Raw genomic sequence first — 25,499 nt, 5'->3', positions numbered from 1 at the left:
CGCTCACCTTCTTTGCAGGGCTATAACTTTTTTAATATTATAGCTATATCGACATTACGATGGCCCATTCAACATCGGGTATCTATCGTTCCGGATGTGGGAACGTTATATTTTTCCATTCATACATTGTCGTGTTAGTACCGTCGAGAATATAAGTATGTTTTTAGAGTGTAGAGCAGTAATTCCTAGAATGCGAGTTATAGGCCCGACGCATATTATACATAATCGATTGGCGTTTCGTTCCTATACACGCTATATTAAAACATTTAAATGCATATGATCGCTATACATTATGCTCCATCATGCGTGAAGGAAAGGGGGGGGGGGGTCGTTTATGATTCCTTGATTGTCAGTAACGACTTTCTTTAGTACGACATCATACGTTGATCAGATGGATTGCAATGAAATAAATGCACAATCGAGCTGGAATTAACGTTAGATTCCTCTTACCTGTGGCCGATGAGTCTGGAGAAAATAAATTCCAATTATTTGATTTTGATCTGCTAGATCCATTTTCCGTTTGTACGACGCAATAAACGGCGAAAGCATATTGATTCTTGCGTCTCGAAAGCGATCCAATGCACTCGAGGTGTTTGTCTGGATCCACGTAACAAGATAGCTCTGCCGGAACTTTTTCCCCGATGCACAGAGCACCACATCCGGTTTAGTGTAGAGTGCAACTCGCCCGAAATCCACCAGGCAGCGGTATTGAGGCGTTGCAATATCAGACAGAGTCCAGCTGGCTCCCGGAGCCTTCCTGGATGAATTATGAATGCCAATAGCGAATAAAGGAAATAACGATCATAAAAACGAGTAAACTCGTTGTTGGCGTTATTAGATTGGCGGGCAATAACGAGTAAACTCGTTTTTGGCACAGGATGTGTTAACAAACCACTTCCAAACCATTTATTTTGCTGAGAAACATGCCCCCTATGAGGATTTTTAGAATAAAGGAATTGTTCGAACTTCCAACCCCCCCCTGGCGTTCGGGTGGCGTAGCGGAGATTGCGCTCGTCACCAATGCAAGAGGCTGCGGTTTCGACTCCCGGAGTCAGCATTGCCCTGCGGCTTGGGCCGGTCGTCATACTAACTCGTTTGGCTGAGTTAGGGGGAGGGAAGTCGTGGGTGGTAATCTGGCGTTGTGGACAGCGACGCCTACAGGTCAGGTCTGGGTGCCTGCTCAGCGAAAGGCAGGAAATGGTGAAGGCAGCGTGACCTCCCACGCGTTACGCTTCACCAATGAGAGTCCTCGCTGCCAGGTGAGAAGAGAGCCACTGGCTGTCTCCACATGTGTCGGGGGACGCATGTGGTGGACTTCAGGGTTCCCTTGTACCGACCAGTAGGAGGAACATGCGCACAACAACCAGGTAGGGGAGGGGGGAATTGGCATAACGACTAAATTGGGATGGGGAGAAAAATAGAAAATCAGACTGAGAAAAAGAGGATACAAAAAAAAAAAAAACTTCCAACCCCTGGTTTCAACAGAGCTGTCTGAGGCTCTTCATGTTAGAGATAAAGCTCTTGGACGAAAGCAAGATCTACTGATGAACCGATTCAGGGGATTCTGGAATAGGTGCATTAGTATGATCAGAAAAGCTCAATCTGATCATTACTTGTCTTCCCTTGCGAGCTTCCATGGAGATGCAGAAAGCATTTGGAAAATCGTGAAATCAAAAAAAAGAAAGAAAAGAAACAAGCCTACCATCTCTCTACCTGCATTGGATTCTTATATAGAAACAAATCATGCTTTTCTACTGCCAGTCGGAAGACCATTGTACAATCAACAATTATGCCTGTATTCGATTATGGTGACATTCTGTACATGCATGCCTCTTTTTTATATGAAAAAGTGGGATGGTCTTTAACTAAGAGAAGGGACTTGCATTGATTTAGAGTACATGATTTCCATCTAAACAAGCATTTTGATCGCTGCCCCAGAAAAGATTTCCGTCTACTAGCTCTCCTGAAAACTCATATCTCAAGACCTTTCACTACACTGGGCATGCGCCTGCCTCTGTGTAGTACTCGAGTTTAGTTATAACAGCACGTGCCTGTGTATTCAACTGGGAATGGTGAAGTAACGTAAGCCTACTCAGGGCTGTATTTTACCATTATAGTGCAAAAGAAATATGTTCCTCCTGCCTCATTAATGTGGTCCTTTTATTTAACATTTAAGTGCTTTTGTTTTCAGGTTTGTATCTTTTATAATGAACCAACTGAAGTATTACCACAGCTGCAAACATTTATTCTTTCATTGATAACAGTGTATTAACAGTGTTCATTAGGGATGGGTATCGTTAGGATTTTATCGATACTACTACTCTTATCAATACTGCTTAACGGTTCGGTATAGGGATGCCGCAATCACGTTTTTTGTCACCGATACCGATCACCGATTGTCTATGAGTCATATCGGCCGATACACTGCCGATACCGATCATTTTTGGTTTTCTTATAGCAGCTGGCAGTATTATACTGTAGGTCTAACACAGGCATTCTCAAAGTCTGGTCTAAATGATCTAATCTAATCTTAGAATTTAAGTAAAGTGAATAGTACTGGGTGTTAAGCATAACAGTATCTAAGTTAATTTACTTATGACCATTATAGTCAAAGTATTTTCCTATGAACTGAAACTTATAAGATGTTCGCAGTATTCAGTTATGAAGCACAATAGCTAATTAGCCAACAGCTGCAAAAACGAATGATGTCAATTATGTTATAAGACATTGATATCAGGAGCTATCTGTAGCTACTGCTAGCCGGCTAGATAACGTTAGACAACGCCTCATGTATTAAACTAAAGTGAATAGTTTATTTTGTTTAAACAGTAACGTTAGCTAGGTAGCTAACGTTAGCTCACTGAACAATGATAACTAGTTAGCCACTGCTAGCCAACAACTGCGAAAACGATTGCCAAACTGATGATATCAAGACGTTGATATCAGGAGCTATCAGTAGCTAGCCAGCTAGATAACGTTAGACAATGCCTCATGTATTAAACTAAAGTGAATAGTTGACTGTGTAGTTTTGTTTAAACAGTAACGTTAGCTAGGTAGCTAACGTTAGCTCACGGACAGGGGAGGAAATTAGGCCATTTTACTCGCCAAATGCGAGTATTTTCTATGTTTGGCGAGTGATTCATGAAGACCACTCGCGACACTGGCGAGTAAAGGATCGGTTCGTATTGCGATACTCTTATTTAGAAAATCCGGCGAGTCGTATCCGCCGGATACGGATAGTAGTCTGAAACTCTGTGTAGACATTACAGCAGAGCAGTGCTACAGAGCGTCTATTTTGCGACCCAATATAAGTCCGTGCAGTTTTTCCCCGCAACGGGTCAAATGCATCCAACATGCTTTGCATCGTCGCCATTCCTTTATGCCCACGTCGCGTTAAATATCTAAATTAACGTTACGTTAGCTGCTTACGCTAACTAAGCTAAGCAGCTAAGCCTGAGAGAGAACAGGAGACGGAGAGGGGAAGGGGGAGGGGGGACAGTCTCCCTTTCTGTGTGGGGACTGGGGGAGGGGCATTCTGTGTGTGTGTGCGTTTGAAAATACCAGATGAAGTCAGGAGTATTATATTGATAGTATTTACTGAGGATGCACAGATAATGTTGATATTTAAACATAAAAAATACAATACATAATAAATGTATTCATGATCATCATGCAACATAAAACAATTGTAGGAACAGTTTGGGAGGGGAAGGGGGAAAATGAACACTCACAATGCCCCGCTCAATCCAGTATTTAGTCCAGTCCATTCCAGCATCTCTTGTCCAGCCCTACCCAGTCCAGTGCAACCCAGCACAGCCTAACCCAGTCCAGCCCAGCATCTTTCACTGCCCAACCCAGTCCAGTGCAACCCAGCACAGCCTAACCCAGTCCAGCCCAGCATCTTTCACTGCCCAACCCAGTCCAACCTAGACCAGCCCAACTTTCCCTGCCCAACCCAGTCCAGCCTAACATCTTTCACTGCCCAGTTCAGCCCAACCCAGTCCAGAATAGTTCCCTCTTTCATGTTAATATGTTTTATGCTAATATTGTAAAGAGTAGAGACACTGTTATTAATGTTTTATGCTAATAAATATTTTAAAGAGTAGAGACACAGTGTGATTATTACTATGATTGAAAATCAATTTAGACGAAGACATACAAAGAAGTAATTATCACAATTAGCGATTTATTTTTGGCTGGTAAAAAATCTGTTTGGCTGGTAAAAAAAATCATCTACTCGCCATCGCCAGTTGGCTGGTAAGCCAAAAAGTTAGTTTCCTCCCCTGCGAGTCACGGAGGTCTCATGCACTAGACCAGGGGTCGGCAACCTGCGGCTCCGAGGCCGCATTGCGGCTCTTTAGCCAATCAGCTGCGGCTCCCTGGCCCAAAAAAATATATATATAATAATAATATATATATATATAAAAAAAAAACAATTTCTTTTCTTTTCTTATTATTTTGGAGATCGATGTCATACTGTGACACTGAAATGAAAAAATATTTCATCAACTAAGATATTTAGTCAACAAAAGGCTTACCTGTATGCCTGATATGTGGTGCGAAATTTGCGAACAACAAAAAATTTGCTTTTTATTTTATAGATTTTCCACAAATAAGGGAAGGACTCTAATAGAGCTGCATAGTTCAGGGTTTTATTTCAAAGTAGGTCTACAGATGCCAGTGTTTTTTCTCCTTTTCTGTGTTTTATTTAAAAGTAGGTATACACATGGTAGTCTTTTTTCAAAGTAGACTACTTTTTATTTTATAAATGTTGCACAAATAAGGGAAGGACTCAAATATACCTGAATAGTTCAGGGTTTTATTTCAAAGTCGGTCTAGACACCAGTGTTTTGTCTCCTCTTCTGTGTTTTATTTAAAAATAGGTCTACACAGCCAGTATTTTTTTTCCTCTTCATAAGAGTTTGAGGTTTTCCTTTGTTATAAACAGGTAAAAACAGCAATAAAAAGTATTTTTTTTTTAATTTTTGTTGCTTTATAATCCCATTAATGCAACAAACTGTGTGCTATAAGTATAAAGTATAATAAATTGCAAATTACTTTGGGTATGCAATTGTCAGGCGTTTTATGCTAAATGTTGGGTATGCTTGGGGATATATAAAACGTTATACACGGTTATCTTCATTTTAAGGGTAAATAGGTAAATAGGTTGTGCGGCTCCCTGAGCATTTTATTTTGTGGGACGGGAGAAAAGTGGCTCTTTTGATAGTAAAGGTTGCTGACCCTTGACCTAGTTTATAGGTGCTATTAGATGTATTAGAAGTATGTGAGGTGTGAAGTGCTTTGAGAGGCTGGTCCTGGCTCATTTAAAATCTGGTCAAACCGGGACAAATACCAATTTGCCTACCGTGAGAACAGGAGCACGGAGGACACCATCTCCTCAGCGCTACACTCCGCCCTCTCCCACCTGGATGACAGCAACACTAATGCGAGAATGCTGTTCAACAGACTTTCAACATCCCCTCCAAACACTGTGACCTTGTGGAAGTACCTCGACATCAACCCCTCCATCTGCAAGGGGTTAGACAATCTCACCCCCCCCCCCCCCCCAGGGAACAAACTTAACTTTTTGACTTACCAGCCATTTGGCTGGTAGATTTTTAAAAGTACCAGCCGGGCAGATTTTTTTACTAGCCAAAAATTATAAATAGCTTTTTAGTATATCGCCATGTGTTATTATTACATATAATACTCTCATATGCTATTTTCAATTAATATCATAAACAACATAAGGAATATTAGCATAATTTTGAGTGGACTGAAGGAATGAGTCAGCGTTAATAGTTTTAAATGCAAATAATTTAATTGAAACATAGAAGTGGGGTCGGGACACACACACACACACACTGTGTTTCAACTCACCACCCCCGCATCATATTGTAGCCTCTCTTCAAACTTCTAAACTTTTTTATATTTGAATATCAACATTATCTGTCCATCCTCAGTAATCCTCAGTTTACTATAATATACTCCTGTCCTGAGTCCTGACTAGTGACTCCGTCGTCTTTCCAAAAACGCACGCACAAACACACACAGGGAAGGGGAGAGTGCCCCCCCCCCCCCCCATTTCCCTTTCCTCAGTGCTGTTCACTGTGGCTCTGCCTCGTCTGATCATCAGGATTAGCTTGTTAGCTTACGTTAACGTTGTAGTGATTGGTACATAAACGTTCATTTCGGGCGATGTGGGCATAAAGGAATGGCGACGGTGCAAAGCATGTAGCTGCATTGGACTCGTTGTGAGAAGAAAAAAAACATCACAGACTTATTTCACGTCTGTAGGCGCACTTCTGTGTTAACGCTGCTGTGTTGGCGCTGCTGCTCTGTTTTCAAGAAAGTGAAACACGGAGTGGGTGGATATCATATGACTTGCGGAGTTGCTAGAGGGTTTTTCAAAATAAGAGTATCATATGAACCTGAACGTTGCTAGCTGCCGGAGCCCAGATATTATGACTGGAGCTGCGCTTGGGGCGGCACAGGATTTTCAAAATAAGAGTATCGATATGAACTACACGCCAGCTGGCGGGCAGACTATTATTTTTAGCCGCCAGACGGTAAATCTACACGCATTTGGCGAATGGCATGCAGTTATTTTGTTCCCTGCCCCCACCCCACCCTAAACACTGGCGTCCCACAAGGGTGTCTGCTGAGCCCTCTCCTAGGGCTGGGCGATATGGAAAAAAATCATATCGCGATAACGATATGATAATGTTATCATATTTCTCGATATCGATAATTATCGAATTGTTATAAGTATAAAAAAATATTTTATTTTTTTTATTTTTTTTAACAACAGATGTATGTTTATTTTGCAGCAATTCTTTGTCATTGCCGCCATCTTTAGTGTTACATCCCCTCACACTCCAGTTCTCAGGCTGCAGCTGGTTTAAAAGCGAAAGTAAACCGGCTTCTCTGCTGGCTGTGGCTCCAGGGGAGTTGAACAGTTCTGGCTCTGCTAGTTTATTTTCTATCTTTTGGCGCTTTTTTTGTGGACAAACCACCGCACATGTGCACCGTGACTGGAGTCTAGTTCTGCTAGCACACATAGCCTACTGTGTACAGACGGTTTCAAACTGTATTTTAAATTAGAAAGCAAACAAAATAAATGGACAAGAGAAAAATAAATCTCAATTTGGTCAGTATTGTCATTTGGACAAGCAAAGCCATTACTTTAAGTTGCAGGCAAGAAAGACAAGTCTGTCCACTGTCTCTGGTTTTAAAACTGCCCTGTTGCAGGTAAAAAAAAAAAAAAAAAAAAAAAAAATATATATATATATATATATATATATAAAAAAAACGATTTTTCGATTTTTTTTATTTTGATATTCGATATCGATTATTAAAATATATCGCGATATTTATCGTTATATCGCCCAGCCCTACCCTCTCCTCTACTCCCTCTTCACCCATGACTACACTCCTGTACATGGCACCAACACCATTATCAAGTTTTGCAGACGACACAACGGTAGTGGGTCTCATCAAAAACAGCAATAAGTCGGCCTTCAGGGAGGGAGGTCCAGCACCTGGCAGTGTGGTGTGCCGACAACAACCTGGCCCTCAACACCAAGAAAACCAAGGAGCTCATCGTGGACTTCAGAGAGACCAGAGCAGGCATACATGCACACCCCCATCCCCATCAACGGGACGGAGGTTGAACCTAGGGCTGGGCGATATAACGATAACGATAAATATCGCGATATATTTTAATAATCGATATCGAATATCGAAATAAAAAAAAAATCGAAAAATCGTTTTTTTTTTTTTTTACCTGCAACAGGGCAGTTTTAAAACCAGAGACAGTGGACAGACTTGTCTTTCTTGCCTGCAACTTAAAGTAATGGCTTTGCTTGTCCAAATGACAATACTGACCAAATTCAGATTTCTTTTTCTCTTGTCCATTTATTTTGTTTGCTTTCTAATTTAAAATACATTTTGAAACCGTCTGTACACAGTAGGCTATGTGTGCTAGCAGAACTAGACTCCAGTCACGAGTCACAGTGCACATGTGCGGTGGTTTGTCCACCAAAAAAGCGCCAAAAGATCGAAAATAAACTAGCAGAGCCAGAACTGTTCAACTCCTCTGGAGCCACAGCCAGCAGAGAAGCCGGTTTACTTTAGCTTTTAAACCAGCTGCAGCCTGAGAACTGGAGTGTGAGGGGATGTAACACTAAAGATGGCGGCAATGACAATGAATTGCTGCAAAATAAACATACATATGTTGTAAAAAAAAAAAAAAAAAAAAAAAAAAAAAAAAATTTTATACTTATAAACAATTCGATAATTATCGATATCGAGAAATAAAATAAAATTATCATATCGTTATCGCGATATGATTTTTTTCCATATCGCCCAGCCCTAGTTGAACCCGTCTCCAGCTTCAAATTTCTGGGTATCCACATCTCCGAGGACCTCTCATGGGTCCTCAACACTTCGACGCTGGTCAAGAAATCTCACCAGCGTCTCTTCTTCCTGAGGAGACTGAGGAAAGCCCACCTGTCTCCTCAGACTCTGGTGAACTTCTATCAGTGCGACATAGAAAGCATACTCACTAACGGCATCACAGCCTGTTATGGCAACTGCTCTGCCTCAGACCAGAAAGCACTGCAGAGGGTGGTGAAAACCGCCCAAGGCATCACCGGTACATCACTCCCTGCAATTGAGGCTGTCCCAGCAAACAGTGTCTGAGGAAGGCACTCAGTATTGTCAAGGACACCTCTCACCCCAACCACAGACTGTTTGCCCTCCTCCCCTCTGGGAGGCGCTACAGGAATCTCAGTTCCAGGACCAGCAGGCTCAGGAACAGCTTCTTCCCCTCAGCTGCACCATCCCCTCCCCACACACCACCCCCTTGCAATGACAATAAATTTACTCTAATATCTATATTGATATAGGGGGCCACAATTGGCCCGCAAGTTTGAGACCCTGGATTTAGATATTTGATTATGGTTACTACTAGGGGTGGACGGTATAAACGGTATACGGTATAAACGGTATGAATTTGCTCTACGGTATGGATTTTGAGTATACCATGTAACCGGTAGAGCAGCTCTAAAATAGCAATGACGTCATGTAACCACAGCGCGACTATTTCAATCGCATTTGCCCCTAAAAATAGATCGAATTAGTCATAGATAATAGATATGTGCAAACTGGAAAAAGTTATTTAGGAGGCTTCGCGCAGTGGGCGCACTGGGCGTGTCAACACGCAATTGTCATTTCATAATAAACACATATCACCGCGGCGCACAGCAACTTTCAATTTCAGTTCCTGGCATTTTTAACCAGTGGAGAAAGGTAAGAGATCTTACCTATCGTTTTTCTTATATGAATTATTCTACGTTAATAAAACATACCTGGTGATCAACTACAGTTTGCTGTAAACATTATGATATGTGTGTAGTGTTATGATAACGACGGGAGGACGGCTGCAGCAGTGGATTTGCGAAATAGCATGCAGCTGCAGAGCCGCAGAGCCAGTGGCTCTTTCAGGTCTGGTCACAGGCCCGCTCAACAGCGCCCCCCCACCAAACGGCTGAACGACCTGAAAGAGCGACTGGCTCTGCGGCTCTGCAGCTACATATGCTTCTAGCAAAATCCAGCCCCGCTGTTTGCAATGGGAGCAGCACGGAGTCTCGACTCTGGACTTATTTTATTTGGAATATAATGACTTTATACGCAAAAGTAGCCTAGTTTTAAGTTAAAATATTATAAATCTACATGTCTTGAGGATGTCATTCTTTATATAGCCTGCCTATCAGGCAAAAAAAATTATTCTAACGGAAACACTGATACCGTGATATATACCGTTACCGTCTATGCTTCAAATTATACCGTGATATAAATTTTAGACCATACCGTCCACCCCTAGTTACTACTATGTTTAAACACTGGGGCTATGATTATTTGTACTTTTTGAGTACAGATTATAACCAATTTGATCCAGCTGTGGTGATGATAGTCGGTGGTCCACCACAGGGTTAATTTAGGATTTCATTTTAAACAGTAAATGGACTGCATTTATGGAGCGCTTTTTTTGGTTTGCTGACCACTCAAAGCTTTTGAGTGTCTTGCTCAAGGACACTTTGGCGTGAAGTTGGGAGGAGCCGGAATCAAACTGGGAACCTTCAGACGGCCGCTCTACCTGCTGAGCCACTGCCGCCACTAGTAAGTGCCGCATTTAGTAAGAGGGCAAGGTGGATCCAGATACTTGGATTGGATTTCAAACTGACGACCAGCTAAAATACGAGCACTCCCTGGAAGAAGAGATCTTGTATCTGAATAGGGCCTTCCTGGCTAAATATAAATCAAAATAGAGAACCAGCGTAAGGGAATTCCCACAACATTAAAATACCAAGAGTCTCGTGTGAAACGGTCAGAATCAGAAGTAGAATCAAGTAACTCAATGTTCTGCCCTGTACACAGTACAGAGGGATGTTAGATCTCTCTAATGGAGAAAATGAATTACATTCATCCAATGACCCCTAAGCAGCACTAAGTCTTAACTCATTCTGCGCCAACCACGTAATATTACGCGTTTCCTCGCCAACCGTTGAGCGCCAAACACGTAATATAATATTACATTTTTAAATAGTTTTTTATTGATTTGAATATTCTATACACTCTCACGGACCTCTGTGTTATCATTGGAACTCATTCTGAGACCCCGAGAGTGCAATGCCGGCCGAATCCTGCTAGGTGGCAGTATCGCCTACCAACCGACATCAATACTGGAAATCACTATCAGATAATTGGAATAACTCCTAGCAAAGGTAAGGACTAGTATTCAAAACGTATGCCGTTGCTGACGATCAGAGCATCACAAAACGACCCCCCCCCCGTTGATGCCTTCATGATGAAACATAATACCTATTATATATACCTTTGATTTAGAAATAATATCGTGTCCAGGCGAGCAACGCGAACGACTTTCGCAAAATGCGAAAAAACATATAAAACATATTAACATGAAAGAGGGAACTATTCTGGACTGGGTTGGGCTGAACTGGGCAGTGAAAGATGCTGGGCTGGACTGGGTTGGGCAGGGAAAGTTGGGCTGGTCTAGGTTGGACTGGGTTGGGCAGTGAAAGATGCTGGACTGGGTTAGTCTGGGTTGGGCTGGGTTGCACTGGACTGGGTTGGGCTGGACAAGAGATGCTGGAATGGACTGGACTAAATACTGGCTTGAGCGGGGCATGGTTGAGTGTTCATTTTCCCCCTTCCTCTCCCAAACTGTTCCTACAATTGTTTTATGTTGCATGATGATCATGAATACATTTATTATGTATTGTATTTTTTATGTTTAAATATCAACATTATCTGTCCATCCTCAGTAAATACCATCAATATAAAGACTTCATCTGGTCTTTTCAAACGCGCGCGCGCACACGCGCACACACACACACACACACACACACACACACACACACACACACACACACACACACACACACACACACACACACACACACACACACACACACACACACACACACACACACACACACACACACACACACACACACACACACACACACACACACACACACACACACACACACACACACACACACACACACACACACACACACACACACACAGAGAGAGAGAGAGAATGCCCCTCCCCCAGTCCCCACACAGAAAGGGAGACTGCCCCCCCCCCTCCTTCCCCAGTCCCCTCTCCGTCTCCTGTTCTCTCTCAGGGTTAGCTGCTTAGCTTAGTAAGCAGCTAACGTAACGTTAATTGAGGTATTTAACGCGACGTGGGCATAAAGGTATGGCGACGATACAAAGCATGTTCGATGCAATTGACCCGTTGCGGGAAAAAACTGCACAGACTTATATCGGGTCGCAAAATAGGCGCTCTGAAGCCCTGCTCTGCTGTACAGAGATACACAGCGTTTCACACTACTGGGCGGATATGACTCGCCGGATTTTCAAAATAAGAGTATTGCAATACGAACCAATCCTTTTTCGTTTTGTTTTCTCTACTCGCCAGTGTGGCGAGTGGTCTTCATGAATCACTCGCCAAACATAGAAAATACTCTCATTTGGCGAGTACAATAGCCTAATTTCCTCCCCTGTACACTGTAGCTCTGCAAACATCGTGACGCACAGTGAAAATGCCTATCTTTTAGCGTGGCCCATTGACTACAGGGATGAGGATAATAGCTGGCGCTGAATGAGTTAATAGTTGTGTAAAAATATCGGATTGCATTGGTATTAGCTGGCTATGGCTTGCACTTGGAATCGGTATCTGCAGTGTGTGTGTGTGTGTGCAGAGGGGATGAGGAAACAACACTCACCGGAGGGGGTAAGCCATCCACCATCTTCTTCCCGGCCGGCACGTCCGACACGGGCCTCTTCTTGAAGTCCTTCTTGGGCTTCTGCTTGGCCTGGCCGCTCAGGTCGCCCTCTGAGACAGAGGGCATGATCCGGGCCTGCCGCAGCTCCGATAACAGGTATGGGGGCTCCATCTCCTGGATCAGAGGGTGCGGCTGATAGACTAAGGGTGCGGTCAAGGCGGGGTCAAGGGAGGAGCCTATGGGGTAGGCCGGCGGAGGCTCTAGAGGAGTCTGTTGTTGATGTGTCAGAGAGGTGAGAGAGGTCAAACTGGGATGATGATGTTGTTGTTGCTCCTGCTGTTGGTCGGTAAGAATGCCTGCTATGGCATCCTGGGAAAGTGGCGTGTGACGCCCGCTGTCGTCTTCGAAGTCCTCTTCGTCTCCGCTGCTATGAACCAGCATGGTGGCGTCCGAGAGAGACTTCTTGTGCCCGTAGCGCACGTCCTCCTTCATGTCACCCCCGTCTTCCGTCTTGGTACGTTCCAGGTACACGTTTAGCTGAGAGCCCTGGGAGGGACCACCGCCGCGCAGGGCCGGAGGAGGAGTGGCCATTTCAACCGCCGAAGAAGACACCGTCCTCTCTTTGATCCTCATCCCCTCCAGGCTGTAAGCCAGGCCGGCAACCTCGATGGAGTTGCGTTTCTGGGCGTGGTGGGGGTGCCTGTGTGGGGGTCCGGTGAGGAGCAGAGGCTCCGACACCTCCTGTAAGGAGTGAGCGACGGGCAGGCTGTCCTCCTGGAACGTCTGGACCGAGTGGTGAACCCGTCGCGTGATGATCAGGTCCGGGTTGCTGCTGCTCACGTACAGGTGGCGGGAGAGGTCTGGCGTGCTGTTGGCGGGCCGAGGGTGGGCGTAGGGGTAGGGAGGAGGCGGCCGGTACACCTGCGTCCTCATGATGTTAGGGGCCGGGTAGTCCTGCGCTTGCTGCAGCTGGACGTTCGTCAGCTCGGGGACGCTGACCGCCCCGACCACGGGCCTCCTCTCTGTCGGGTAGGGGTACGGGGAGGGGCTGTGGAAGCTGGAGTTCAGGTGGAAGGGGTAGTGGTGGTGGTGCTGTCCCCCCCCGCCGTGCTCCCCCCTGATCTCCGGCTGGCTGTAGACCAGAGGGTCCGGCCTGCTGTAGGCGTACGAGTTCCCGATGTTCAGGTTCCTCATGGAGTGGCTCTGCCGGTGCTCTGGGGCCAAGACCATCCCGCCTCCTCCGCCTCCTCCCCGGCTCTTCTGACGCATCACCGTCTCGTAGTCCGGCGTGGCGCGGTAGGAGGGCGGGATGAGGGCGCTGTGGCGGTGCGAGGGGACGTAGTCGGGCCTGGTGATGTCGCTGCCCGTGATGGAAGGGTTGGAGGACATGGGCGAGGGCTGGAGGTAGTGCTGGGGGTTGGTGAGGGAGCTGGTGCTGTGGGCGCTGTACACGCTGCCGTTACGCAGACGCCCGCCGCCACCGCCGTACTCCATGGGGGAGCGGTCCAGGCTGGTCTGGGAGTGGTAGTAGTAACCGTTCTGATTGTTCATGTACAGGTTGTCTGCAGGCAGAGCACATTCAGTGTAAACATGGGGGTCAAGGTCAGTCAGGATGCAATGACCTATTCTACATGAACTTAAAATAAACAATGACCTATTCTAAATCAACTTAAAATGAACAATGACATATTCCAAATTAACTTAAAATGAACAATGACCTATTCTACATGAACTTAAAATGAACAATGACATATTCCAAATTAACTTAAAATGAACAATGACCTATTCTACATGAACTTAAAATGAACAATGACATATTCCAAATTAACTTAAAATGAACAATGACCTATTCTACATGAACTTAAAATGAACAATGACGTATTCCAAATCAACTTAAAATGAACAATGACATATTCCAAATCAACTTAAAATGAACAATGACCTATTCCAAATCAACTTAAAATGAACAATGACCTATTCCAAATCAACTTAAAATGAACAATGACCTATTCCAAATCAACTTAAAATGAACAATGACGTATTCCAAATTAACTTAAAATTATCAATGACATATTCCAAATTAACTTAAAATGAACAATGACATATTCCAAATTAAAAGCAACAATGATGTATTCCATGGGTTTACAATTCCATATTATCACGATATATAAAGAACTTGAATGAACAAAATTCAAGACTGAAAAAAGATTTTCATTCCTTTAAAAGGTGTAAAATATGAAAAACAATGCCTTTTCCCTCCATTTTTCCTTTCTTAACTCATTGAATGAGTATACTAGTTTTTGGCTCCCATGCGTTCACCGCCCAAATTCTTTAATTTTTTTTGATTATTATTATACTAAACAGTCAGGCGGACCTTGGTGTGTGATCCCTGACACTCTGAGGGAATTGGAATTTAAATGACGATCGAATCCCGATAGGTGGCAGTATCGCCTACCTTTTGAACTGGGCTAGTTTAGTGTGGGGGGCTCACACGCCAGAGTTGAGAGCACTCGAGCAGTGGTAGAGAGGTACCAATGGCGACCACAAACTATTGGAGATTATTATGAAGAGGACAAAACGATCACACTTATGGATGATAAGGTGCGTTTTCACCAGACTATGTTGGATTCTAGTATTTTCAAATAGGCTGTTTGGATGTAACGTTATATGTTATCTGGATGTAACGTTACCCTGGCGCTGCCAGGGCCAACTAACGTTATATTTATTGTTCCCCTTGGTGGCTTTGTGAATAGAAACATTCTATATATGGTCGTGTTTACCTTTGACCTGGAAATAATATAGTTGTCAGGCGAGCAACCCGCACGAAATGCGCATGCTGCACAAAACACGTCATATCTCGCGTTCCAGAAAACGAGACTGGATTATTTTGAAACAGGACAGGTTTTAGCCTGGGATTGCGCAGGAACGAAGGTATGTAGAAATAAACATTTTCTTTCCTGTTGGAGTATAAATATTGCCTGTCAATGAGCCATACTATTGTCTCCATAGCTATAATATAGAATATACGATGGGTCTGCAAACATCGTGAAAATGGTCAAAAACGCTGGCGCCAGGGAGTAAAGATGGAAAAACAGCGTGGCAGTCAAAGAGTTAAGATATTGTAAACAAAACATTGTGTTATATCATCTTGTCATAAATGGCGGTAAACACAAGGTGGAGGCTGACATTCTGAGGGAAGTTTTGCTGGTATGATTAGAGGTGGAATTAAGAATTAATGGATGAGCTGATATCACAATCCATTTTCTTTCATCCCAACCTTTATATAATATTATATATTGTGATATATATTGTGGCATGATATATAGTCAAACCCCTACTCGGAAATAAATGTGTCATTAATCCCAATGTTAACCCTTTTCCCGCCAATAACGTCGTACGACGGGTTTCAAGTTCATGCGAATTCTGCCAATAACGGCGTACAACGTGATTCTGATCATAATTTCATATTTTCGCCATGGTATTCATATTCCACTCATGGAGCCTTGTCAGATGCTGATGGACTCAGCACAACTCTGCAACGCTTCAATACTGCCACCTGGTGGCTGATCGGCGAGTTGCCAAACCGGAAATGCCCGTTGCAGCTCGGTCTGTCCCCTAATTCCGTCCGGCCACTCGTTTTAGCGTCCCGGGACTCAATACACACACCGTGGATATGGATCTTTGCCATAACTCAATAATCAACATGATGTGGGCTGTTATTATTATTATACAAACTGGAAATGGATCGCCTAGATCCCCACCACATAACTGGGATCTGTTTGCTCCACTCTCATCGCCCAACGGTACGAGGAGACTGACGTGAGTTTCAGCATTTTTGTTTATCATTTCCGATACAAACTGCTCTGATCAATATATCACCCATACTACATGAAGCATCTAACGACTATCACGGAATTATAAACGACTCCCCCCCCCCTCCGTTCAACCGCGCATGATCAGTCATAACCCTTAGGACCATGTACAGTTGAAATTTTTAATATAGCGCCGATCGGTATCAAACTGCATTTGATGATCTAATATATGCATTTGTGCCTATATCTCACGTAATAATGCAGAAAACGATAAAAACATATTTATACTCTAGACGGTATTTTCGTATGAATGTGTGAATGAAAAAGTAAAACGTTCCTACATCCTGAACGATAGGTAATCGATGTTGAATGGGCCATAGTAATGTCAATTTAGCAATACAATTTAAAAAGTTATAGCCCTGCAAAGAAGGTGAACATCTCCATATACTTACAGTACTGGCAGAGAATGGTATAAGATGATCAAAGTGGTGGCAGGGAATGGGTTAACAATATTGCGAATCTGGACCAAAATCTATTTTTCTATAGTCACCTTGAGATGATGTGTAGGGCTCATTGAAATGGCCGTTGTAGTGCATTGGAGGCGGGGGCATCATGTAGGCCTGCGGCTTTGGCTGCAGATCAAACAAGAGAGGGATTCAGTTATGGCACATGTGATCCTAGTGGTCCAACAGCATGGAATTACACATACATGACATTCTGTACTATAGGGTTCTGCTACGGCTTGTGGCACATGACGCTCCACATGCCACGGTTCAGCAGGGGGGAAGTGTGTGTGTGAGAAAGAGAGGTGTGTGTGTGTGTGTGTGTGTATGCGAGAGGGTGAGAAAGAGAGGTGTGTGTGTGTGTATGTGAGAAAGAGAGGTGTGTGTGTGTGTGTATGCGAGAGGGTGAGAAAGAGAGGTGTGTGTATGTGAGAGGGTGAGAAAGAGAGGTGTGTGTGTGAGGGGGTTGGAAAGAAAGGTGTGTATGTGAGAGGGTGAGAAAGAGAGGTGTGTGTATGTGAGAGGGTGAGAAAGAGAGGTGTGTGTGAGAGGGTGACAAAGAGAGGTAGGTGTGTGTGTGTGTGTGAGAGAGGGTGAGAAAGGTGTGTGTGTGTGTGTGTGTGTGAGAGGGTGAGAAAGAGAGGTTTAAATGGTGCAAACTATCAAACAATAGATAGCTGGAACCATATTCTCTATCAAGTTAGGACCTCTACTATATAACTAGCATGACATAACTAATTATATCTGTATAATCCCCCTTTTTTTTTGGTCTTTGTTGAAATCTTTGCTCAATTATTTTTCTTTTCAGGCCTATGATGGGTGGGTTGGGGGGGGGTTATTATTATTATTTATTTTTATTTTTAGTCAACGGTGGTTGGTGCAGAGGTTTGGGGGTATGATTTCTTTTTTTTATGAGGCAAGGGGCAAGCCAATGCTTGTAGTTGGCAAATCATTTAAATTATGTTTTATGTGCATTGTATGCCTGTACCTGTGCCTTTCATCCAAAAATGAAATAAAAATATATGAAAAAAAGAAAGAGGTGTGTGTGAGAGGGTGAGAAAGAAAGTTGTGTGTGTGTGAGGGTGAAAAAGAGGTGTGTGTATGTGAGAAAGAGAGGTGTGTGTGAGAAAGAGAGGTGTGTGTATGTGAGAGGGTGAGAAAGAGAGGTGTGTGTGTGTGTGTGTGTGTGTGTGTGTGTGTGTGTGTGTGTGTGTGTGTGTGTGTGTGTGTGTGTGTACATCTAGGCATTTACCAGAGACATTCTGGTGGAGGATCTTCGTCTGACTGGGTTCACAACTGTGGGTTGAGTTTGTCTGTAAGAGGAAATTATTGATTAGCCATTACTTTTAAAACGACAGGCCTAGCCGAGAAAAAGATCCACGGTTGAGACATTGAATTATCAGGCTATAACAATCTAAAATGTCCAGTGAGGATAAAGATCCTTTAATTTCACGTTAAGAGGAAAGTGAAACGGGGTCTATTTATCGACCATAGTATATTCTCCAGCCAAATGTTCCTTTCGGATTTAAAAAAAATTCAAGAACACTACAGGGTCCACAGCCAAAGCTCTATTTAGAATTTGGGAGCCACTTTACTGGGCCGTGGCTGGCGGGGGGAAGGATGGGCGTTGGCATCGGGTCAGTAGGCATTACTGTAGGCGGTGGCTGACAGCGTTGCTCACCCCTTGTTAGAAGGCAGAGAGGGACGACAGAGGAGCATTGGAAAACGAGGAAAGGATAGAGTGAGAATGGACTTCTGGGAGCCCTCGGTAGGCGGGGGGTCACAACACTCCTCTCTGAAGAGAGGAGGAGAGGGGAAAGGAGTAAGACTCTACCAAGGAGGACGCAACACACACAAGTGTAGACACAGACACACACACACACAGACACAGACACACATCAGAAACAAAGAGACAGGAACTGGGCTAGACGCGTTAAGAGAAACACACTTACAGGCTACTCTTGTTAATCTTATAAAACTTGTGCCTGGCCAGACACATCCGGCACACATATTTGGAGGTTTCCATGTCTTCCTGTACAGAGGGAGAAGAAGGGGGGGTGGGGGAAAGAAACACATTTGAAACATGAGATCTGAGACATTCGGTGCAGTGGTGCTACTTGCTTATAGGGCTGGGTATCGGACGTATAGAAATGATTGCTTCAATACTATCGAGTAACAAAAAGTGCTGTGGTATCAAAATTCTCATCTGTGTCAGTGAGCCAATGAGCATGTTTGTTCCAAGACATTTATTCTGTTCAACCACAATCCAAAAGGTAACAAAGCCTCTGATTGGCTTGCACAGCACACACGACGCACATAACTCAGCAAAGTAAGGTAGAGAGGGAAGGAAATATTGGCATCGAATCCGAGGTATCAGTATTGACACTGGTATCGAAAATACTATTATTATTATTATTATTATTATTATTATTATGGAAGACGATACCCAGCCTAACTTGCTTTACTCATCAGACAACATGCAAACAGTCTTCCAATGTTTCCCCACAAACACTTCCAATGTTTCAGCCTGTGGTCTGTGGCTTTGTGACCACTCATACATAACATACCAGGACCACACACACCCACACTGATGCCCTGCTGGGAAAGAGGGGGCTATTTCCAGAGTAGAAAATACCCCATAAGAGATAGTCCCACTGGGGGAGGGGGGGTAGAGAGAGGAGGACCAGGCAGTAGTTTGGAGAAACCATCTACAGCATGGCACAGAAGAAGACAGAGAGAGCGAGAGAGAGAGAGAGAGAGAGAGAGAGAGAGAGAGAGAGAGAGAGAGCGAAACGCATGAGGCAAACGGCTCAGAACTAACCGTGGGAGTGGAGTAACAACATAAACCATATGCATGTGGGAGGAGTCAATGAGGAAGGTGACTATTCCACTATGCTGCACACTGTGTGTAGATGGAACATGCGTTTATTGAAAATAAATCAAAAGGCTGAGGTCACATTTGCCATTTCAATGCGACTTCCATAATCCCCCATCATGACAGGACACATTAAGCAAGAGGTTTGGCTCCCGAGCTGGATGCCACATGCCTTGAGAGACCACTGGTTCAGTGTGTACTGGATCAGAATTCTACATATTCATGATGGCATCCATCCAACATTTTATTTTTATTTTTTACATTGCTCTAGTCTTTACATAGTGGGAATTTTTTTGACAAAGTGAGGACACAAAGCAATGCAATCTCATAATATTATTATTATTATTATTATTATTATTATTATTATTATTAATTATTATTATTATTATTATTATTATTATTATTATTATTATTATTATTATTATTATTATTATTATTATTATTATTATTATTATTATTATTATTATTATTATTATTATTATTATTATTATTATTATTATTATTATTATTATTATAATAAATAATAATAACAATAACAACAACCATCATCACCATCAGTTGTATCATGCTCTTCAGGGTACTCAGACACTCACAAGGAGCAAGAAGGTATTATTACAATCAAAGTATAACATCAAAACAGCAACGACAAGATGTAGAAAAATCGCAATGAAATGAGAAGTCATGCAAATGTAGCTAAAAGCACTAACTTGAAAAATCCAAGTGGTCAACTCAACTCTTAACTAACAAAATTCCTCTTGGGAACTTCAGGTCTAGGGCATTAGGCAATGTCCCAGCTGATCCTAAAGATTGCAGAAGACAACCTAACCTAAGAATAGCCATGGTGGACTGCACACCAAACTCAATATGCCGATGGAGTCATTTGATTAACTATAATTACTGCCCCAGGGCTAAGAACCACCAGACAGGGATACTATTCAGGGCTTCATAGATCATATTGCTGGACTTAAAAACCATAAAAATAAAACAAACATTCCCTGGTTTATTTCTAGACCTACCTAAATACGAGAGGCGGCCGGCCGTTCTTGTGCTTGACGAAGATGCCGTCCAGACAGGCTCCCAGGGCGATGTCTGTGCCGGTGCCGTCCTGTAAAGACAGAGGAGGACGAGGATGTTCAGAACAGCCCGTTTTAAGACTTCACATATGTTCTACCAAGTCAGTGTGAACACACACCGCTCTCTCCAAAAGCTAGAAATCAAGAGAGAACCCGCCAATCGGTGATGTCGCTGGGAGGTAAGAATCTGCTCCACAGACAATGAATGGGGCTCTGACTTCACAAGGCCACAAAATGTTCTGTGAGATCGTACAGCCAAATGAGCTTTACTGTCTAGCGTTACTAGAAGCTCTGAACCGGAATTAAAAGCTCATTTGGGTGTAAGAGATCACAAACATGTTATGGGCTTGTGAAGTCGATGTGTTTCGCTAATTCTGGATTGCTAGGGTTTGCTAGGCTGTACTTACCTTGGCCTGGTATGACTCCTGGCCATAGCCTTCCATCTTCTCCACCTCCTGCATGTACAGCATCTCGGCCTCTGGGGCTGGCAGCCCCCTGAGGAGGGGAGAACGAAACACGTTTCAACACATTGAAACTACATTAGCCAAAACAAACAAACAAAAACAATAAAACAATACCTACAAATGTATATACATGGTAAATGGTGCATTTATATAGTGCTTTTATCCAAAGCGCTTTACAATTTTATTCCTCACATTCACCCATTCACTCACACATTCACACACCGACGGCGGAGGCAACCATGCAAGGTGCCAAGCTGCTCATCGGAAGTGCTCAAGGACACTTCGACACACTGCCCGGGAGGAGCGGGGTTCAAACCGGGAACCTTCTGATTACCAGACACGACTGCTCTACCTCCTGAGCCACTGTCGCCCACATATATAAATAATCTGTAACACTTAAGCCCTTTTTACATATGCACTGGACTCCTGAACTTACATTAATCAGAGTATGTGCGAATGCAAATGTTCAAATTATTCAGAGCTGAGTTTATCCTCCCAGCTCTCCAGTCCTAAGTCCAAGTACACAGCGATCATCGTACAGGTGGCCTTTTCCTGCAGATAGTTAAATGAAAACGCATGGGTTCAAGTTTCAAGTTTCTTTAATAGTTGTCATACAGAAGTACAGAATACTTTTATACAAAATGCTTCTTACTGTTACGCTCCAGAGACTGTGCAAGACAAGATAAGTATGAAATAAAATAACATAGTATAGCATGTAAATTAGAAGTAAAAAAAATGAGGTCACAGTGTTCAGTATAGACATATGTACAATGTTCGATGCAGAATAGACGTAACTGAGTTACCATATAATATACAATACTATGCAGTGTACTAATATACAATACTATATAGTGCAAGGCAGAAATGGGATGAGGTGCAATTTAGGTACAATTTACAGTAGGTGTACGAGTTGTAGTGCAAATCCTTTATCAATAAATATAAAGTGTTTGTGTGATCTAAAGTGTGGAGAGTGGGTGTTGCAGTGTGTTGTTTGTTTAAGTGAGTGTGTGCGTGTGGGTGTGTGTGCTGTGTGCATTTGATGGTTGTTGCATAGTGTTTATTGTTCATTTAGCAGCCTGATGGCCTGGGGATAGAAGCTTCTTCTGAGTCTTTCTGTGCTCGCCTTAAGACTCCGGTATCGCTTGCCTGACCGCAGCAGTTCAAAGAGGCAGTTGTTCGGGTGGCTCGAGTCCTTAATAATTCTCTTAGCCTTCCCCCTGCACCGCTTGTTGTAAATGTTCTGGAGGGTGGGAAGCCCCCCTCCAATTGTGCGTTCGGCTGAACGTGTCACTCTTTGTAGTCTGCTACGGTCTTGTGCAGTGCTATTCCCAAACCAGGAGGTGATGTTGCCAGTCAGGATGCTCTCTATTGTACATGAGTAGAAGTTCCTAAGGATATTCTGACTGACTTGGAACTTCCTTAGGCGCCTGAGGAAATAGAGGCGTTGTCGTGCCTTCTTCACAACACTGTCAATGTGTGTGGTCCATGTCAAGTCCTCGGATATGTGGGCTCCGAGGTACTTGAAACTGTTCACTCTCTCAACTGGTGCCCCGTCGATGCTGAGGGGGCTGTAGTCCTTGACCCCCGACCTCCTGAAGTCCACAATCATCTCTTTTGTTTTGCTGACGTTCAGGGAGAGGCAGTTCTCCTGACACCACTGTGACAGATTCTCTACCTCTTCCAGGTAGGCCCTCTCGTCGTTGGCAGAGATCAGGCCCACCACTACTGTGTCATCAGCAAATTTGATGATTGTGTTGTTGTTCCGCTGTGCCACGCAGTCATGTGTGTACAGGGAGTAGAGGAGGGGGCTCAGAACACAGCCCTGGGGGGCCCCTATGTTGAGCGTGATGGATGAGGAGGTGCAGTTGCCTGCTCTTACCACCTGGGGTCTGCCCGTCAGGAAGTCCAAGACCCACTGGCAGAGGTCATAGTTCAAGCCCAGGTCCCTGAGCTTGGCTATGAGTTTGGAGGGGACTATGGTATTGAATGCTGAGCTGTAGTCGATGAACAGCATTCTCACATAGTTCCCCTGCCTCTTGTCCAGGTGTGATGCTGCTGTGTGCAGCACATGGGCTATGGTGTCCTCCGTGGACCTGTTGGGGCGATATGCAAATTGCAGGGGGTCCAGGTTGATGGGGAGGGAGGAACAGATGTAGCCCTTCACTAGCTTCTCAAAGCACTTCATGGCTATGGAGGTGAGGGCTACAGGGCGGTAGTCGTTGAGGCAAGCGGGCGTAGATTTTTTGGGTACAGGGATGATGGTGGACTTCTTCAGACAGGTGGGGACGACAGCCTGTTCCAAGGACAGGTTGAAGATGTCAGTGAATACTGGGGCCAGTTGGTCGGCACAGACTTTTAGGACCCGGCCGGGGATGCCGTCCGGTCCTGCTGCCTTCCTGATATTCACTTTTTTAAAGATCCGTCTCACCTCATGCTCTGTTACCCTGAACACTGAGTCTCCATCAGCAGACCCCCCCCCCCCCATTGCCGTGGTTTGTAGGCTGGTGTTGTTATTCACAGCCTCAAACCTCGCATAGAAGGAATTGAGATCATTTGCTAAGGAGATGTCACTGTTCAGTTTGAGGGAGGTGCCTTTGTAATCTGTCATTGTTCTGAGGCCCTGCCACATGCCTCTAGAGTCAGCCTGTTCAAACTGAAGTTCAACTTTATCCCTGTAACGCCGTTTTGCCTCTATTACTGCTCTCCTGACGTTGTATCTTGCCGTCTTGTGTTCTTCCATGTTGCCTGTCACCAGCCCGGTGTTGTAGGCTAATGTGCGCACTTTCAGAGCCTCACGGACGGATTTATCTACCCAGGGCTTTTGATTTGGGTAGATTCTAATTGTGGTAGAGGGGATTGTTTCTTCTACCAGAGTACAGACAAAGTCAAGCACCGTTTCAGTGTATTCGTTAATATTGGCTGTGTTATCATGGAATACCCTCCAGTCTGTGCATTCAAGTGCAGCTTGGAGTGTCTCCTCTGACGTCACGGTCCAACGCTTAACCTCTCGCGAGACCACCGGCGTTCACTTGAGACTTTGTTTATACTTTGGCAAAAGAAAAATGGCGGCGTGATCGGACTTACCGAATGGGCTAAGAGCCTGTGACTTGTACCCATTCTTAAATTGCGAGTATACATGGTCTAATATGTTCTCGCCTCTGGTGGGACAGGTCACATGCTGATAGAAATTCGGCAACACCTTTTTAAGACGCGCGCTGTTGAAATCGCCCAGAACCAAAATGGCAGCGTCAACGCTAGCTATCTGTCGTTTATTTACCTCGTCGTGTAGTTTTGAAAGTGCGGCCCCAGTGTTCGCGTGTGGTGGGATGTACACTCCGATGAGGATGATGGACGTCAACTCTCTCGGAAGAAAGAAGGGTCGACATTTGATCGTGATAAACTCCAGGTCTGGGGAGCAGTGGTTAGACAATTGTGGATAAAATGTATATCCGTGTTATCTTCATTCTCTTCCAATTTCATTCCCGACCAAGGACAAGACAAGACACCAATTTCGAGTCATAGTAAGCAGTTATATAAATATTTTAAATGATGATCTTCTGTACACGGGCAAAGGAGGTAGTTTTCCCTTTCTGCGCCAAGCCCTTGCTGTACCTAGGCGCCACGCCTCGCTTAAACCAAGCAGAGTAAATTCATATGTGAGAGAATCTCATGCTGTGCTCCATGTGTGAACGGGATAAATCCAGGCAATGACTGCACCTGAATCTGGTGCAGTCTAGAGTTCATGTGTCAACAACACACTATGGGTGTATAACTCAATCCAACCGTGATTTGATTCCAAAAATTCATTAAAAAATTCTATGAAACATAGCATTTTACATTTTCTTCAATTCAGTTAAATTTAATTCATTTCAATAAAAAAAGAAAAACTGTATTAGGAATACAAATATGATGTGACCTATTTAGGTCAACTATAACTAAAATAATGCTATTTTTAAATTAGCTCACATCATTATGTTTATAAATCATTTCAATTTCTTTCTGATTCAAATTTGTACCCCCCCCCCCCCCCCCCCCCCCCACACACACACATCATTTCACTGCACTCTTGTCAAACCACTGGAATCTTTTCTCAACCACGAAGATCAAGATGACACGCTGTTAAACTCCTCACCTCCCACCTCCCCGACCCTAACCTGACACCTCCTCTCTCACTCCCTTCCCTGCCTTTAACCACAGACGTCCATGACAAACAGGGGTGGGAGGCTTTTCCTCATGATATGCATTCACAGGGAGATCGTGGAGATTGTTATGTATTCTTGCACAATCCACACTTTCGTTTCCTCTCAACCTTCTCCACAGCCACGCTTCTTTTTTTTTTTTTTTTTTAAGGAACACGCCAACATTATGGGAAATGCGCTACCGTCTTCTCAGTGGCGTCGCATGGGTAAAATAACAGAGGATGAAACAAAAAAAAAGTATAATTATTTTTTT

General features: G+C 43.9%; 1 protein-coding gene across 1 annotated transcript in view; it reads right to left on the bottom strand.

The window, feature by feature from the left end:
- The window catches only part of ptpn21 (protein tyrosine phosphatase non-receptor type 21), an 85,501-nt gene that overhangs the window by 22,015 nt on the left and 37,987 nt on the right, over positions 1-25,499 (bottom strand). The window contains exons 7-12 of the mRNA XM_084310470.1: positions 20,991-21,078; positions 20,527-20,615; positions 18,588-18,725; positions 17,888-17,948; positions 16,683-16,764; positions 12,321-13,882 (exon numbers count right to left, since the gene is read on the bottom strand). Coding sequence (XP_084166596.1) covers positions 12,321-13,882; positions 16,683-16,764; positions 17,888-17,948; positions 18,588-18,725; positions 20,527-20,615; positions 20,991-21,078 — 2,020 coding nt within the window. The remainder of the gene's footprint in view (positions 1-12,320; positions 13,883-16,682; positions 16,765-17,887; positions 17,949-18,587; positions 18,726-20,526; positions 20,616-20,990; positions 21,079-25,499) is intronic.

Source organism: Notolepis coatsorum, assembly GCF_963971535.1.
Source record: "Notolepis coatsorum genome assembly, chromosome: 3".
Classification (NCBI taxonomy): Eukaryota; Metazoa; Chordata; class Actinopteri; order Aulopiformes; family Paralepididae; genus Notolepis; species Notolepis coatsorum.
Note: the sequence above shows the minus strand (reverse complement) of the source record. Positions and strands in the feature narration are given on the sequence as shown.